General features: G+C 41.0%; 3 protein-coding genes across 3 annotated transcripts; all 3 read right to left on the reverse strand.

Moving 5' to 3' along the window:
• Positions 1-380: 380 nt before the first annotated feature.
• On the reverse strand, positions 381-2,975 carry rbp3 (retinol binding protein 3). Its single transcript, XM_072455969.1, has 4 exons — positions 1,704-2,975; positions 1,413-1,603; positions 1,108-1,250; positions 381-1,016 (listed from the first exon to the last, which is right to left on the reverse strand). The coding sequence occupies exons 1-4, from the start codon at positions 2,895-2,897 to the stop codon at positions 691-693; spliced, it is 1,854 nt and encodes a 617-aa protein (XP_072312070.1). The 5' UTR covers positions 2,898-2,975; the 3' UTR covers positions 381-690.
• Positions 2,976-5,172: 2,197 nt separating this feature from the next.
• gdf2 (growth differentiation factor 2) lies at positions 5,173-6,927 on the reverse strand. The gene is made up of 2 exons (XM_072456057.1): positions 6,263-6,927; positions 5,173-6,064 (listed from the first exon to the last, which is right to left on the reverse strand). The coding sequence occupies exons 1-2, from the start codon at positions 6,585-6,587 to the stop codon at positions 5,175-5,177; spliced, it is 1,215 nt and encodes a 404-aa protein (XP_072312158.1). The 5' UTR covers positions 6,588-6,927; the 3' UTR covers positions 5,173-5,174.
• Positions 6,928-7,520: 593 nt separating this feature from the next.
• Positions 7,521-11,540, reverse strand: gdf10b (growth differentiation factor 10b). The gene is made up of 3 exons (XM_072456482.1): positions 11,254-11,540; positions 8,819-9,702; positions 7,521-8,623 (listed from the first exon to the last, which is right to left on the reverse strand). The coding sequence occupies exons 1-3, from the start codon at positions 11,471-11,473 to the stop codon at positions 8,432-8,434; spliced, it is 1,296 nt and encodes a 431-aa protein (XP_072312583.1). The 5' UTR covers positions 11,474-11,540; the 3' UTR covers positions 7,521-8,431.
• Positions 11,541-17,557: the final 6,017 nt, after the last annotated feature.

The following is a 17,557-nucleotide window of genomic DNA, read 5'->3' on the forward strand; positions in this document are numbered from 1 at the left end:
CTGGGCCGGGGCCTGGGGGACAGACTGAAATGGACCAGGTGTCATATTTCAGCATGAGGAGGAGAGAAGCACGGAAAATGGGTCAACATCGCATTTTTGCACCTCCCTCCTCAGAGCAGCCTGGTGTTTCAAGGATTTGTGGGACATGTGAACTCACTATAGCCCAAAGTTCAATTATGTTTGGAAATAGGAACGAGAAAAAACTAAAGAGAGTGAATGTCCTGGTTTTGTTTGCAGCTGTCTGACTGTTGACGTCCAGAGCCCACTCGCGCCCACATTCTCCACACATTAAGTCCACCAAGTTCATTAACGGTAATTTAGGAAATACAGTACGCCATATAATATAGTTTAGAATCTTCTCTGAAATAAAACACAACAGGTTACAACATTCCTTTTTTATTTTCCACCATTTAAATTGATACACTTCCACCCAAAATGTTGATGAATATTGGTAAAATGAATAGAAAGCACAACTGTGTGTTTGTTAATGGTAAGTGCCTTTTTGAAGGGGTAATAGCAAAATTCAAGTGAAATGTGTATATTTGCAGTTAAGTCAATGAAAAGAAAAGGTATTTTCTATTGCATGAGTTTCATACCTACACAAAAGACTCAGTGTGATTAATATTATTTTTTTTTCAATTCTAACTGAAACAATTTGTCTGCCAGTGCAAATGTCACTCTTGGTGTGCTTTATTTCTGGCCAGCAATGTGCTTGTTAAGAATCCCCAGAGCTGTGTCGAGGGCTCCAGCGGCCGGGACAGGGATGTGTGGGGCGATGCCAGCCCCCTCCCAGGCTGGTCCAGCAGCGGTGTCTGAATGCACAGTGGGGATGCTGAGGAAGACGCCGCTCTCTCCGATCTGGAAGCTCTTGGCTGGGTGGGACGATCCAGAGGTGGTCTCCCCAACAATCATGGCACGGCCAAGTTTCTTCATGATATAGACAAACTCCTCTCCAGCGCCTGCGGTTGCTCGACTGGTCAAAATGATCAAGCTCTTTTTGGAGCCATATCTTGTGCCTGAAAGGTTTGTTTAGACAAGACAAAAAAGAAAAACATAAAACAAATGTGTCAACAGACAGCGAGTTGAAGATTAGATCAAAGTCATTACCAGTGAGTTCAGGCAGGGTGACAAGCTCTGTGGTTGCACCAGTGGTTCTGTCATACAACTTGTCCAGCACAATCTCTTTGTCGCTGTCAAAGAAGTAGGAGCAAAAGCCGGCGATTGCTGTGGTCGGGCCACCAATGTTGTTTCTACAATGAACATTTTTGTGTTAGACAAATATTGCAAAAAGCTGACAAATAGTAAATGTTCTAATCTATATTTAGTCAAAGTGAGGCACATTCACAGCTTTAGTGATTTGTTTTCAGAAATGGAAACTACATCTCAAACTGTTGTAAGATTGGATTACCCACCTGAGATCAAGGATCATGGCATCAGTGTCGACCACTTTGCTCCATACATGTTCAACAATGATCTGGGCGATGGGCTTGACCTCCTCAAAGTCTCCAAACATGTCAAATCGAAGAAAGCCAATGTTGTTTTCATAGATATTCGTTTGGAAGGAGACTTTAATCAGATCAATGTACATCTCTGGTGAGTAATTCTAAAAATAAAAACATGAATAATATTTTTTTTTTTAAAAAACAGTTTAGCAGACAAAGACAATATTTCAGTTTATTTTGATATAAAGTAACAACATTTACCATTGGTGGTAGTGCTGGAGGGGTGCTGGAAGCCTTTATACTCTTGCCACCTGAGATATACTCCAAAATAGCAGACATTTTCATTTCCAAGTCTGTCTTAGACACAACCATATTAAAGGCCCCACTTGCCAGTAGCGCCTTCAACTTAATTGCTACAGTCGTTCCAATATCTTCAAAGGCGTAGTTGTCCGCAATGAGGACTGCTGCACCTTCAATAATAGCTGGGACTTGTGCCCGAAGTTGGACAATCTTAATGGCAGTAGCCAGGGCATCCTCAGCATTAACTTCAACATCAGGAATAACACCTACAACTTCCCAAGTGGAGCCGGTGATTGGGTTAATGGATTTAGCTGTTGGCACTGTAACATAGAAGTCTGTGTCTCCAACTTTGATCTTATCAATCTTCACTGAACCTCCAGCAGTCTTCTCACCCACAATGGTGGCTCTCTTTAGGTTCTTGAGACAATATGCAACATCTTCAGCAATGCCCTTTGTGTTTTTGCTTGTGAGGATAATAAGAGGCTTGGTAGTGCCATATCTCTCCCCAAGTAGTGTGGACAGGGACATGAGCTTGGCTGTGGTGTTTGATGGCCGGTCATAGACACTGTCGATGTGAATTTGGGGCTCAGCTTGTGTAAAATAGGACACAAGGTAAGGAATTCCTGAGACATCTCCACTGCCAGTGTAACGCATATCAAAGATTAAAGCAGATGTAGGCAATATTTTATTCCAGACCAAATCAAGGAGTAGTGCGCCAATCTTATCAGCCACCTCTTCTCCAAGGATGTGATCAATCCTTAGGTAGCCTATGTTACCTTCCAGGATGTCGAGCTTGATAGAGGTCTGGAGGACTGCCACAAGCTGCTCTGGTGGTAGTGGAGGCATCGTTTGTGGAACTGCAGGAACATAGTCGGGTTCATAAGTTACCTCCAGGCGTAGGTCACTTACTGTGCCTTGGACCCCTGCGCTGAGTACACGAGCCAAGGATTCTTCATCTGGGATGTTCAGGATCTCTGTGTTGCTGCTGGCTGCTTCAATTGCCTCCTTCATTCCAACCAACTTCTCTGGGGAACAATAATTGTTCATGACAATTTTTGCCATATCCACCATCAGGTTTGAAGAAAATGTGGCTTGACTAAAGAAAACATTTCCCAAAGCTACCAAAGATACTATAAAAAAGACAACTTTTGACATTTTGACAACTTGTCTAAAAGAGAAAAGGTGCCGTGGAAGCAGACCCTCCTTCTGTGAAGGTTCCTTGTCAAGAGGCACTGTTTTGGCTGCTTGGTTTCTGTTAACATACACGTAAGAGGATTTTCATAAACCTGTAATCGCATTATCCCGAGTGCTTCTGGGGAATCAACCTCGCCAAATAGGTGTAGTAACAGTAACAAAGGTGTTTGTGGACAAAGATTTCCCTTTTCTTTTTAGCTCAGGTATTTTTTGACTTGAGTCCATCAAAGTTTATTACTTTGAGAATTGTTTCTGTTTTGTGTTTTAGAAAGTACCCTTTTATTTGACAAAGTAATTATTTAGCTTTTTGCGATTTCTTTTTTTTTTTTAATCAAACTCTCTAACTTTCAGATTTCAGAAGCTACATTCCTGCAGCCCTGGATGGGAGACCACTGTGTTTGCACACGTATGATGCGCAAACACATGTATATCATGTATGTTCGTTAACATGCCTCGACTAAATCAACAAAATAATGTTTGTTTTGTGAACAATAAATTGATGAATTTATTCTGTATTGTACTATACATTGTGAAACTGTTTTTTTATTCCACAAATTAGTTAAAACATATTTCCCCTAAAGTTGCATTGAAAAAACATAAAGCAAAGTTGATTTTGTTCTTTTATAAAATGTAACAAACAATGAGCTTAAATGCAGTCGCTTTCTTTGTCAAATTTCATTGCATTTTTTTCTACCTGCTCGCTCTAAAACGAGAGACAGAAACAGAAACTAATTAGAACAGGTGGGTGGTCAAATATTTTATTTCTGAAGATGATTTTATAATGTATAAAATGTTAAATCAGAGTGTAAATGGTTCCTGTAAAAATCCCCTTGTAGTAGATATTGTAACTATCTAATAAGTATTTTCAGCCAATAAAATAAAAAAAGATTAGCATATCTGTATGGCAACAAGACATAACAATAAATAGAACATACATTATTTGGCTGCTAGTTTTTTTTCCTATTAAACGGAATTGAAGTCTTATCCATTTATAAGATTTCATTATTGGGTGGGGAGTCCTTGCCCCAAGTGGAGGTGTTCAAGTTTCTCAGGGTCTTGATCCCGAGTGAGGGAGGCGTGAGCGTGAGATTGACAAGTGGATCGATGCAGCGTCTGCAGTGATGCAGTCGCTGTATTGGACTGTTGTGGTGAAGAAGGAGCTGAGTCAAAAGGAAAAGCTCTCAATTTACCAATCAAACTACATCCCTACCCTCACCTATGGTCAGAAGCTTTGGGTGATGACTAAAAGGACAGGATTGTGGATACAAGTGGTTGAAATGAGATCCCTCATAGGTTGAGGAGCTCAGTCATACAGGAGGAGCTCGGAGTAGAGCTGCTGCTCCTCCACGTCGAGAGGAGCCAGCTGATGCTCCCTGTGGAGGTCTTCTTGGAGGCATGTCCAACAGGGAACATGGGAACACTGGGAAGACCCAGGGCATGCTGGAGAGACCATGTCCCTTGGCTGGCCTGGGAATGCCTCTGGAGCACCAGGGGAATTGTCTGGGGTGAGGGAAGTTTGGGTGTCCCGCTTGGACTGCAACTGCCACAACCTGGCTCTGTATAAGTGGAAGAAGATGGATGGATATTGAATTCCATATATACATATATTTTCAATAAGCCAATAATACATTTACAAGTATAGCAAATGTCTATCCATGGCTTTCAGAATGATAAAACAATGTGCCTATAACAAATGTGTTGCCTATAACAAGAAGCTGAAACCCATGGGTAGCCAACATAGTTTGACTGTCGGTCAAAAAAAGCATGAATTACTTTATATTCTCTTTTCTATAATGGGAGGAGGCATGAAACTATTTTGTTAGTGTTGATGCAAAAGCAACACTGATGGTAGTCTCATTTTTACTCATATTTGCTAAAAGGGCATTATTGTGCAATGGTCTCAGTGTGTGAGTGCGTGTGGATGCTGGAGCAGCTGCTCTGTTGGTCTTTGGATGAGGCTAGACTGCCACACAGTCTGCTCTTGCCCTCTAGCGGTATGTGGAAGCTATTACCATCAAAAGTATTAAATATTACTGTTTAACAAAAATAATATTTATTTAGCATAGTTTTGTTACATATTGGTATAATTCAATTTATTACCATTCACATCAATAATGAAATATATTTTACTTTTTTCTAAAAAGAAATTATGTAAACAGAAAAATTAACTGTACATGAATTCTTTATACATTAATTAAAATTAAACTATATACTGTACAGTAAATTAGTATTTTTAAACTATCTGCAGCCACACTCTGCCACCTTCATTTCTTCATACAGATATCTTATGGTGAGACGCCCATTCTCCTGATACATAACTGTGATCGGATCCAGTTTAATGGGAACACAACATGCCATGTTCGCCTTTTTGGGGTTCCTCAGGTTCAATATGGTTTGGATGAGTGCGTGCTTGGATGGGGAAGACTCATCTGTCAGAGGATGGTAGCACAGACCCCGACATTCAAATGCATCGTATTCCGGAGGTGCAACTATCCAACTGTCCCATCCAATTTCTTTAAAGTTGACTTTGAGTGAGGTGCGACGACAGTACTCTTTCTCTGCCTTTCTCTTTTTCCTTCTTAGATGGTGAGCCTCAATAGCTTCATTGGTAAATTCATTGTCTTCCAACGCATTGTCTGAGTGGAGTATGTTGTCCTCTTCATGAACAAGCATCTCTTTCAGCTCCTTCTTTGCCTCTCTTCTTCTGCTTCCAAGATCATCAGAAAAGACTATCAATGCTGCAGAAGTGCTGTCGCTAACAGACAAACTCATATTGAAACAACTGTCTGTGTTTTTATCTCTGTGAGAAGCCTTGCAGTCCTTTGTGTCCACCAGTACATCAAACCCCGAGACCTCGCTGCCAGACCTGATCCAGCTTTGTATAGATGCAGTGATGTCAAATGTTTCCCACTTGCTTTGCAAACAGGCCACTTCTTTACCAACCAGAAGCCGTGTTGTGTCCAGTTCATAGACTTTTACAGTGCCTTGGAAACACTCTTTTGACCTTGTGTGTGGTTGAAAAAAGAACTGCAGTTCAGCCGCTGTAATCTTCTCATAGCTGGGGATGGTAATGTTAAACATCAGCCTTTGTTTGTACTTGGTCCCATTGATTCCTTTCAGTGTTATATCTACAGATAAAACAGAGCAATACTCATTAAAATGAACTACTCAAACAGAGGGCTGTTGTATTGTTGGTATATGTTGTATGGCTATTGTCCAAATATTTTCTTTCAGACTAGCAAATACATGAATTGTTATAAATCATCAATAGTATTATATCATATACAGTATTATCATATCATACAGTATAATAAATAAGCTTGTACCTTGCACTGTGAAGCTCCTTATCACATCAGACTGAGGACTGGCTGAGCTGTCTGAGGCATACTTGTTGTAGAGCTCCATCATAAACTGAGGAGGAGTGATCTTGTTTTTCTCTTGAGGAACATCTGACTGGTTGAGTTTCCTCAAAAAGTCTTCTTTCATTGTCCCGAGCAGGTTTGCCATCCTGTTTTTTGTTTCATCCTCCTGTGTCAGCTGAGAGTATAGTCCCTCACTGTCTTCTGTCTGGACGTCTCCGACCAAAGGCTTCCCTCTAGAAACCACGAGACTCAAACACAACGGGAGCAGGAATGAGCTGATGCTCAGCATTTTCAAAGAAAACTTTCTGCACCAAATCCAATCTTTAGCTGCAGTTACCTTCTTCCAAACACATTAAAAGTGACTTTGTAATGACACAGTTTGAAAATACATGACTGCGAGGACCAAAGTCATGTCCGCTCCCATGCTCCCAACATAAACAGAGGGACTTGTGTCAACCAAAACAGTAGCTCAGCCTGGCTTATCACTGCCAAAGATGCCTTTTTTAGCCTGTTTATCATTAAAGGGTGAGCTGCTAATGAAGTCTTTGTAAACACTGACAGTGATTATGAGGGAGGCACTACAAACTGTGGGGTCATTATGATGGAGACATCTCCCTATTAGATCCTTTTCCCAGGAAATAAAACTAGCAAAAAGAAAAATTTTCTGATAAAATTGTCACAACTCAGACTTATAAAGTAAGATGTATTATTCCACAGAAAATGTATAGAATATTTTAAACACTCAATCTCAACTCCAAATGAATTAAAAACAGTAAAAAGAAACTAGGCTTGAAACAAATTAATCAATTAATCTATTGAACATTGACTATTGAGATATCATCTACTAATTTTGTTTTAATAAAGAGTTCAGAACATGCCATGCTGTGAAAAGAGTTTTTATGACACTGGTAACATGGCGATTCGGATGAAAAAAACATAGATGTCATATTTTATTTTTTATTATTGGATATATTAGATATTCTTTCTTGGAATATGCTCACTCTGTTTCAAAAAATTAAAAAGGAATCACTGGTATAAAACACTGGAAATGCTGGATTGACAATGCAAATGTGGTTTATGTGGGTAATTCCAGCTATAAAATGGTTTAATCCAAGGTTTGATCCAAAGCTTTTTAAGTTTTAAGTGATAGTGGATGTGTGAGTGTAGAGGTCTAAATGTTTGCTCAGAATCCCCTTTATAAATAAGGCCAAAATGCCCAAACTTACTGGGTTAGGCTTTATTAAATAAACATAAACATCCATAAAAACTTGAATTCAACTTTTGACATTACCTGGCTTATTAGTTTGAGCACATTAATACAATAAGCATTGATTGAAACAGAAGTTATTTAAAAATGGGTCTTACATTCACAGTATAGGCCTACACGTCATATATAAACTGCTGGTCATATAATCTGTTTTGTGAAGTTTTTACCATCAATCCTAATGATGTACAAAGGTAATCAAACACAAATAAATTTACAATAGATAAAAATGATATACACACACATATGATTTCAATACCAGGGCATTAAACGGACAGAAGAGGGCAGCACTACACTGTCTAAAATGTGCTCAAACCACAACTGACTAACAAACAAAGTGTCCTATATAATCACAGGCTTGCATACTGTATCTACATTTGAAACAGAAAGTACACTTAAGCACTATTTTGTACAGTAGAAGTACATTTAGAGGTTATTACCCAGGCATTGACTTAGTGTAGTCCAACCTTTCAAAACTTTTCAGATTTTATGGTGCAGTCAAAGTTCAGGACTTTCCAGGAAAAAAAAGAAGAAGCAAAAACGTTAAACAGAAGGAAAAACAGACACATCTCTCCCAGTGTAAAAGAGGCAGGAAAGTATGCTAAGAAGCGTATTTAAGTGTGCCTTATCCACCTGATCTGGTCCAAGACTTCCGGATCATTGCATACTCAGTGTACCATAAGTGCACTTTTGAACAGATATTGAAGAATTGCTTTATAAAACAAAATTGTGAATAGCTGGCAAAGAAGTCACTACAGGGCATGTCAGAGAAATAAACTCATGTCCAAAGGTTCATGTTCATCCTTCGAGGTTCCTGCTGCAGTTATGCCCTTATCCCTGCCATTTCTATAGTTCCAGTGGCCCCAGGTTTACCGACAGGCGCATGTATCCACTGACATGCCGGGGTACACTTTGAGCACCATGTTTCGGTTTGGGTCGAGGAAAAGTACACTAAGAGGGCTCATTTTTTCTGGAACACAACATGGCTCCGGAACTCCTGGAATGATCCCGACTGCTCTGACAATGCTCTGGATGGTGGCGTGATTGGATGGACGCACCACCTGCAAAAGCAAGCGACATTAAACATTACCTTTAACATTAAGATAAGCAGAAATTCATTATATGAAGATGCAAATACTTTTATTATAGCTTATTGGTTATTGTATTAACATCAGGCTATTGACAGATATGTGAATAGATCATATTCATTTCGTGTTTTCAAATGTAGTTTTTGAATAGTATCTGAAGTTCCTCACCTTGGGAATGGGGAATCCACAGGTGCCAGCGCAGTAATAAGCATCAAACGACTTGGGAGCCAAAACCCACTCATTCCAGCCAATATCTGCAAAGTCCACCCTCAGGTATCGCCTTGAGCAAACTCTGGGTTCACTCCACTGTCTTCTCCTGGCCTTCTTCATCGTCCTTTCATCAAAGCTCAGCACCTGGGGTTTGTTCAGACCCTTGCTGTTCTCCTGCCCTTCCCTTTTACCCGGTTTAACCTCAGTTTCAGCTTTGGCAGGAAAGTAAGTGTTATGCCACAGTTCGTGGTTCTTATAACTGCTGAACTGGACTTCTGGGATGTCATTGGTTTGAATCTGCAGGTTAAGTTCTCTTCTAATCCTGGATGCTGTTGCTGAGTCGTCACTAACAGAAGCTGGGCCATATCGCTGAAGTGACAAAGCCACGCTGTTTGGCTCATCGATTTCCTGGTCATCAGCATACACCAAAATGTAGGGTACATTAGTTAAGGACAAACGTTCTTGGCTAGAACCACCTTGGTGTTGTGTTTGAGCATATCCCATATCCAAATCTGCGAAGATCACAAGCTTCCTGACATCCCTGGCATGTTTCAACACTGCAGTGATGTCTCCAGTTTGCCAAGATCCTTTCTTAAACGAGCCAAGACTTATGTTTCCCAGCGGCGTTGCAAAATCTGAGTCTGAGGACGATCCGTGGAAGAGCAGTTTCGGAGATGGATGGAGAGGATGGCTTTCAGGTGCGTGTCGAGGCCTTCGGAAACGCCACATTCGCTGCTGCCGGGGTCGCTTCTGAAGGAAGTGAAAAGAAGCCAAGAGGATGCGCTCCGAGTCTGGGATGGAGGTCAGATTGAACTGGAAGAATTCTTTACCTTGAGACATCACTGTGAAAAAAGACACATGTTAAGAAATCTTAGTTCTTCTTCATCTATAATAGAATTTGAATTGTGACGTGTTGGATGTCTTCTGTATATTTCAATTTGACTATAAAAAAAGCAGCAATCGTATGAATTACTGATTAAATGATCTCTTTATGGTGTATGCACTACAGTTGTCCACTATAAGGGCCAAATTGAGCTACAACTAGTTCAGTAAAGCTACAGACTATTACTATAAACTATATATTCCAAAAGACTACGCGGCAACACACACTGAAGTAAACTAAGCTAAACTTCAAAACATCCTCTGCATTTTGAAGAATGATCCTATAATTGCTCTAAGAACATGAGAATCAAAGACCTGAGCTTTTCGTCACTTGACAGAGTTGCGCTGATGCGTTTTGTGGTTTGACCGTACAGATGTTTGGTTTAACAGATGATCTGAAGCCCTAAAAGTGGCTTCTCTGAAATGCACAATGAAAAAGTGGCTCCTGACTGACTGACATGAATCACAGTCTAATAAATCTTTCCCCACACTTGTGACTGACACGAGCAACAGCATGGAAAAAATTAAAGGCAGCCCGGTTAAGTGCTGCCTCACGCATGACCAAAACCTCATCCTATATTGCTGTAATCTTCAAGTTCAACCTCGTCTCCCACACTTCCACCACAGCCTGCAAGACAAACAGTGGGTCGGTCCAGTAGGTCCACAGCATATGGAAGTGCTTAGTGCAGAAAGAGCTCCTCTGAGGCTTTTCTCTGCGCAGCCGGTGTCTGGGTGTGATAATAGTCTCTTGTCTAACACCTAAACTGCTGCTGCTACTGGTGAACTAGCACACTTTGGGACGTCAGGATCCCACTTCACTAAATCTCACAGTGACAAGTCCCAAAGGTGAAGATGCTCACTCTGTGGACCGGCCACAGCAACTGGAGATGGACCGGGCAGCTGTCGGGGAACACTTAGTACTGTCAGGACAAGTGTTTTGGAGACGGGATCATTTGATAGCAATATTTCCGTATCAAGTTGTATTAACCAGGATTTTCTTATTATTATTTATATTACAGCACAATATGTCTAATTAAGACTCATTTTATAGATTAAATAATGGTAAATAACCTCACCACAACATCAAGAAAAGAAATTGGTGATATTAAATGAACATCAGGTTTAAATCACTGTGTACTGTGTATGTTAATGTGAAAAACGAGTTACATATCAAACAATCAAGCAACTTTAAACTACTTATAGAGTCATTTAAACTTTCAATGTGGCCAATGCTTTACAATAAAAGTCGAAGCACGAATATTAGATAAAGTACTCTACATTTATTACTGCTTATAGACAACTGTGGTATGTTTTCCCTTGTGTGTGTTTGTGCTCAAGTAAATAAAGTTTCCTCACACAAAACACAGGTATTAGGTACTGCAGCCTATATAGTTCTTGCAAATAAAATAATAATGCTGTCGTAAATCATTCACTATTTGGTTATGGTGAATTGATGAGAAGATGAGCTATAGTTTATCCTCACCAGCCCAGACTCATGGATGAAAACGTACCTGGTTCCGCTTTAAAGCTCCTCACAGTGTTCCCGTCCCGCTGGCTGTGGCTCTGCGGGTCTTTACTGTACTTCTCGAACACTTTGAACATATTCACCGACACCATTTCTCGTTTGGAGTCCTCCACTACTTCTCCAACATCCTCGATCGGAGCCACTTTGCCCCAGCCGCACTCCAGGATCACCAACACACGCACGAGATGGAAGAGCCGGCGCGCCATGGCTGACGTTCAGACAAATAGTTCCATTCAAAGCCAGCGGGAAGAACTTTAACGCAACTTTGAAATGTCCCCGGGTAATCCTCCTCGCCTGAGCCGCTCTTTGACGTCCCCCCTTGTGAGAGCGCTCTGCACGCGCGCACGGGATGGATGAGCCCCCCGTTATGACGCGCGGTGACGTAGACGCGCAGCCAACGAGATCCACGGAGCCTTTCGGAGCATCATCACTCCGCAATTAGCTTAGGTTACAATATGAACTGTTGTATGTGTAACTATTGAATATATTCGAATACAAATACAACAGTTAAGGCAGTTTTTCTTGAGAAGGCATTTATTACAGGCGTTTTTGTCTTTTTGTACTACTTTGTCTCAGTACATGTTTCTTTCATTGTGCACTTTACTTTGACTTTAGTTAACCTTGGGAATGTGTTGCTTAAATTTGTTTTAGTTGTACCTCGACAGTGTTATCAGAGTTTTTTGTAAGTTTTTATTTTATTTTATATAAGAGTTTTTCTTTTTTTATATAAGTTATCTGTTTGTTTTTTTAAATTTTTATACTTCTGTGCCTGGAATTTCCCCATTGTGGGACAACAAAAGGTTATCTTATCTTATTTAGCCTATCCTATTGTTAATTTATCAAACAGCTGCAAGGACTGTTGCAGGTTAGTGACATTCTCCCAGTGTTCTAAACAACAGAATGAACATTGGAATATAAACAATTCAAAGAATACTGAAGCTGTTATCAGATTTCAAAGCTGACGGTCCATTTAAGCGTAAACACACGTTAGGCTAAACACTTTTGAACAGGAAAAGAAAGATTTTCCTAAGAAGCAAAGGTGCTTTCCTTAGACCCTGTTTGCTAATGCTGCACAATGGCTGTATTCTCTCATTGGCAGCAGATCGGAGATACACAGGGTCAGACTGCCATTAAAATACCTCCGATGGTGCCCAAAGGGACCACAAGGGGCTCTTTGACACCAGTGGGACTTGCAGAGGAGATAAAGGGAACTGTTGGGACTGGGATCTCTTTCAGGTAAACAGTGGTGTGTGTTTAAAAGTTGTCTTGTTTCAGCCACTCAGTCAGATAGCATCTCGCTCCACTAAGGGAGTCTGGTGGTCTTATCATTCAGTGTGGTCTCCTCTAATTGGTCCTAATGGGCTAAGAAAAATACATCTCCGAGCGTCTCTTCAGATGGACTCATGATGATTGCATGTAGGTTCCAAACAAACATGAAACTGAAGTGACTGAAGATGAAGACATGAGATGATTTTGATCTTTTCGTTTAAATGAGTGAGAAGATAGATGTTGGGATATAAACAAAGAATATAAAAGAGAGTCTATATTTAATTACTAGAGGCTTTTAGACAGGAAAGTATATTGCATGTTGATTAAGTTCGTTGATTAAGTTATAGAATTGATTGACCTTTTCAGTTTACATGACACTCTTTTGATTTTGTATACAAGGGGTGTTATATTGTCTAACCTTAGTATTTGTTCGTGCAGATTTCCAAATAAAAGGCGTCCCTCCTGGTGCTCTCAGCTCTCGGTGCCAGCCTCATGGACGAGGGCCAGCCCACAGTGCGTCCTCTGGTTAACCAGCTGTAGCCACTGAGCCAATTCTTCTCCAGAGCAATGATTAGCTGCTGCTTCAAAGGTAATTGAAACCCTTGTGAGTATTTATCTCACCCACAGCAAACTTCATAGGGTCGCTCACTTTACAGCCCTACCGCCATACGAGAAGGAGAGTAAATGTCCAAGCAGGCTTTTAAAGGATAATTGCTTGTATTGAAAGCTGTTTTGTCCAATGAGTATAAATTCTGAGCGATCATAAAGTCACCCCATTATAGCGTTTTTGCTGCCAGGGATCAAAGAGGCTGTGTTGAGGTTTTGTGTCCCACACACGTCAGCTAGCCCCTCAACAATATGCTATTATGTAAAATATGATGTGTTATAGAGAAATCGTAAGAGTGGTGAAATATACTTCTGAGGCTGTAATTATTTTTAGACATACAAAAAAGCTTTCAAGTAATTTCCTGTCATAATTTACTTTTACAGTACAGCACATTGCTAAACAACATCAAGAGAGTTCAATATTGTCCATTATTACATGATTGCATTAGTTTAAACGGCAATCTGGAGTGCTTTGCTTTGAACAAAAGGGCAAAACTTTGGCGGGGATTCTTTGTGACATATCCAATACACAGGATACAATCAACACTCACTTAATATTGCCGTTTTTATTAGTATTTTATTTTAATTGAAAGCATAATGGGATTTTCTGGAATGGGATTGCATAACTTTCTACTTACACAATTAATGTTATCACTCACTAGAGATCTGCTGAGACCGTAGTCTGACAATGGTTTAGCTAATTAGATTAAGCCTGCACACCTCGAGTTACCACATTGCATAGATTTACAAAGAAAACCAAGTGAACACATGCATAGGATTAGTGCTAAAAGATTGCTTTGACTTGCACCTGGTGAGGAAAATGTTAGCAGTTCAGAGCAATGTCACGCATGTCTAAAAATTGCGGTTTTATTTTGAACTGATTTGCTAGTGACTACATTTAGCTGGAGATGCCATCGCAGAAATACCTTCCACGTTGTAATGTTTACCTATCTCTTTATGCGGGAGGAGCGGGGATGTGGACCAGTATTCCCTCTAGCGCCCCACTGTGGCACCTGGTGTTCCAGCAGTCTCCCATCCAAGTACTAACCAGGCCCTGTCCTGCTTAGCATCTGAGAGCTGATGACATCGTGGATTGGCAAGCAGGTATGGCCACATATACATTACATCTGAATACAGACTAGCAGAGATTGAGACCATTTGCGCCCAGTGGATTTGGAAGAATCAAACCACAGCAGGTTTTCATGCACTTTGGACAGTCGATTTATAGTGGATCAGGCAACTTATCCGATTTTCCTGACGGTCATGTAAACGCAGTGACTGACAGAAGCCTACTTGCTTGGCCACTGTCCGAACTATGTATGTCACAACTACAATTTAAATACAAGTCAGAGGTTATTTTTTAAGCAAAATGTAAACATACAAAAGAGGTTTTTAGGGGCGTGTGTTCGATCGAGATCGAGAGGGATTCCGATTTTAACAATTAACGCTAGATGTGTAGTATCTCTGTACATCTTGTATGATCTGCTTTGATCCTTTTAGTCAGAGATGATGTACTGCAAATTGGTGGTGGTACAAAACCTCATGGACCAGTGCTATTCAAAATTGAAGAATGTTCTCACATAACCACAACATAACTGAGGATAATGAAGATAAAGAAGCAAACACCAAACTGAACGAACACACCCTTATGGATGACATCAGAATGGGACACCTCGGATCCAGCTCCTCCTCCTCTTTCTCCTCTGAAATGGAAGTATGCCCCCCCCCCCCTAAAACCATGCTCTCATTCCCAGAATATTTGCCTGGGGTGCTCATCAGGACAGAGAGTCAGATGGACGAGCCCACCATGTTTCTTTTGGCCGTGGAGCCCATTCTTCATCCGCCCCCTTCTTCTTCCCTCCTCTTCCTCCCTTTGACTTGTTTTCATACTGCTGGCGAGAGCTGAATGACCATTCATGCTCTGCTGCCGCTGGTTATGGATGTTTGTGAGAGAAAGTCCAAGGGCTGTGACATCCCCTCATGTCAAGTTTGCCAAGTGCCAAGCTACACACTGAGCCATACCTCCCCTCTAGCCTCTTCAACTTAAATCAACTAAAATGACAGTTGTTGTGTGAACAAATCTATGCGATCTCCAGGAGAGCTCCGGCGGTGCAATGTCGCAGCAGTGAAGTTTAGTCAGATGGGAATTAGTTCATAACAAATTTATGACCGTAAATGGCTCCAATTTATTTGTTGGCGGAAAAATCTAATGAAATAAGAGGAGTGTAAGACAACAGATGCACCTGGGAAAGTTGTTGACAGGGTAGACTGAAACTGCCAAGACAAGAGAGTGAAACGGAAATGTTTGGAAAAGATTTTGTGCTCTAAATGTTCCAGTCATTACGTTTCAGCTGATTAAACTTTGTCAATAGTTAAAGGTGCATTATTTAACTTTTCTGGTGGGGGATCTGCCACTTGCTTGTGTCTCTGTTGTAGAAATGTTTTACAGTACATTAAACATATACTGTATCTTGTCAATAACAGAGTTTTTTACTGTTTAAAATTCCACAAAAAACACACATTCTTACTGTTACTGGGGTCAATCTGCTCTGATCTGTAACTTGGCCTGGTGGCATCACCTGCCTGTCTCCATCAATATATACATTTAATGCCATTTATCCAGAGTCTTTCTCCACCAACTCACATTATATTGCCCTCATTGTCCTTCTACATGAAAAATGGTATATTGCAAGGGTGTAAAGCAATCAAAGTCACTTCACATGACCAAAGTAACACAGAAAAAGATGTACCCCGCTGTGAGAATTCCCCACAGGCAAATACATTAACCTCCATAATAGCTTCTCACATAGAGGGCCCTTAGCTCAACCGCTCCGGGGCGTTTTCACGTTCCCACACAACTCGCCTGTTTGGAAAGTGCGCTTCTCCTTCCTTCCCACCTATACAAGCCCCACGGTAGATGTCGTGCTGACCTTGAACTACATGACCATCGCAGCCGCACATGAAGACGGGCTCATTTATCATTCCAACGTAGACAGTGGGAATGATGACTAACCGAGGTAATGAGTTGCTCCTTACTTTGTGCGGTCTTCTCTCCTGAGATCCAGCTAGCATAGGCCAAAACCACAAGAACCCAGCACAAGTCCCCTCCATCAGCAGCACCAACCCCATGTGGCTTCATACAGACAAAGCCAGCAATCAGCATGATGGATTTCAACTCTGACACGCTTTCCCTCAAGTGGCCCAATTAGGAAAATAGTTTTGCGTGTTCTTTTTTTACGTTAACAAAGCAGAGTTCTCATTGTCTCTTAACCATTTAATTGTGCATGAAGTACTGTACAGTGAGGATGATGGATCGACTCTGAGGAGGAAATTTAGATTCATTATGGTTTGGAATATGGACTGGGGGAAATCCCTATGTACACAGGGAAAGTGAGAAACCAGATCTTAAGGTTTAAGCTGTAGGTGGTGAACTTAAAAACTAGAGACAGACGGGAGCAAAACGAAGACAAACCTGCAGACAGACCGTGGCGGACTTTTGAAAAACGATCTCGCTGTACCATCCAACACTTGATTTTCAGCGAAAGGTCTGATGGATGCTGCTTAGATCTTAAACTCACCAATCATGTCATGGTGAAACTTTACAGCTGTGGCCTAAACCTTACACACTCACGCTAAATCAAACGTCAATGTATGACACTTTAACGGATGAACGTGAATGTGTCCCACGAGGGCAGCTTTCAGTACTAAATGGCTGTACTTTTCTCGAGTGTTTTTAAGACTGTAATTTTCTCCCTGCTGCACTAAGGACCCGGGTTGGCAGTATATCCTCAGAGGTCACTGTCTGAGAACAATCTTCGTCGATGTGTTTGTCAGTTATTTGAAAAATTGTCAACAATCTCAAATTACGCCCATTATTCAGACCTCGGAAGCAGCTGTATGTAAAGCTATGAGAATGGTTGCTTCTTGGTGGCGAATTAAGCCAAGAATGAAGCTCACCTTGGAATATGCAATGGCAGAAAGTTTCCACCCTTTATCTGCTATATTTTTAGTATTTGACTAAGCACTTTGATGTTTATAGCTGCAGGTTAGTTCCATCATTCTGTTTCATGTCATCCAAAAAAGTGTTCCAATTGGTGCTTTCCTGTACAAAGCTCACAATGGAAACAGCTACAACACCAGTTTGCAAGTAGAACATACAATCGAGTTTACAGCAATGGCCCCCTACTGTTTATGCCTGTGATGAGTTGACCTCACTCCTATCCATCACTTCAAGGGCCAACCCTACAGGAAGGCTCCAGTTTCCCAGCGTTCCCTCAGTCAGTGAAGCAGTCACTCTCCACATTAATGGACCAAATGGACGCACCACTGGCACCAGGCGCTCTCCATCTTCCCCATTCACTTTATTGCTGCGTCTTTGTTTACTTTTTCTCCTCTGCAAGCCTACTTCCTTTTCA

The sequence above is a fragment of the Eucyclogobius newberryi genome, unplaced genomic scaffold, assembly GCF_026437365.1.
Source record: "Eucyclogobius newberryi isolate DKJ021-1_F unplaced genomic scaffold, fEucNew1.0.hap1 SCAF_20, whole genome shotgun sequence".
NCBI classification, from domain to species: domain Eukaryota; kingdom Metazoa; phylum Chordata; class Actinopteri; order Gobiiformes; family Gobiidae; genus Eucyclogobius; species Eucyclogobius newberryi.

What these genes read in the sequence shown, in the direction of transcription:
- gdf2 (XM_072456057.1), bottom strand. Translation starts at nt 6,587, where the DNA reads ATGCTGAGCATCAGCTCATTCCTGCTCCCGTTGTGTTTGAGTCTCGTG. An exon ending in AAGGAGCTTCACAGTGCAAG is followed by an intron (nt 6,065 to 6,262) that starts GTACAAGCTTAT and finishes TTTTATCTGTAG; the next exon opens with ATATAACACTGAAAGGAATC.
- rbp3 (XM_072455969.1), bottom strand. Translation starts at nt 2,897, where the DNA reads ATGTCAAAAGTTGTCTTTTTTATAGTATCTTTGGTAGCTTTGGGAAAT. An exon ending in GCCATGATCCTTGATCTCAG is followed by an intron (nt 1,251 to 1,412) that starts GTGGGTAATCCA and finishes TGTTCATTGTAG; the next exon opens with AAACAACATTGGTGGCCCGA. An exon ending in CACCCTGCCTGAACTCACTG is followed by an intron (nt 1,017 to 1,107) that starts GTAATGACTTTG and finishes CAAACCTTTCAG; the next exon opens with GCACAAGATATGGCTCCAAA.
- gdf10b (XM_072456482.1), bottom strand. Translation starts at nt 11,473, where the DNA reads ATGGCGCGCCGGCTCTTCCATCTCGTGCGTGTGTTGGTGATCCTGGAG. An exon ending in GAGCTTTAAAGCGGAACCAG is followed by an intron (nt 9,703 to 11,253) that starts GTACGTTTTCAT and finishes CTTTTTTCACAG; the next exon opens with TGATGTCTCAAGGTAAAGAA. An exon ending in GTGGATTCCCCATTCCCAAG is followed by an intron (nt 8,624 to 8,818) that starts GTGAGGAACTTC and finishes TTGCTTTTGCAG; the next exon opens with GTGGTGCGTCCATCCAATCA.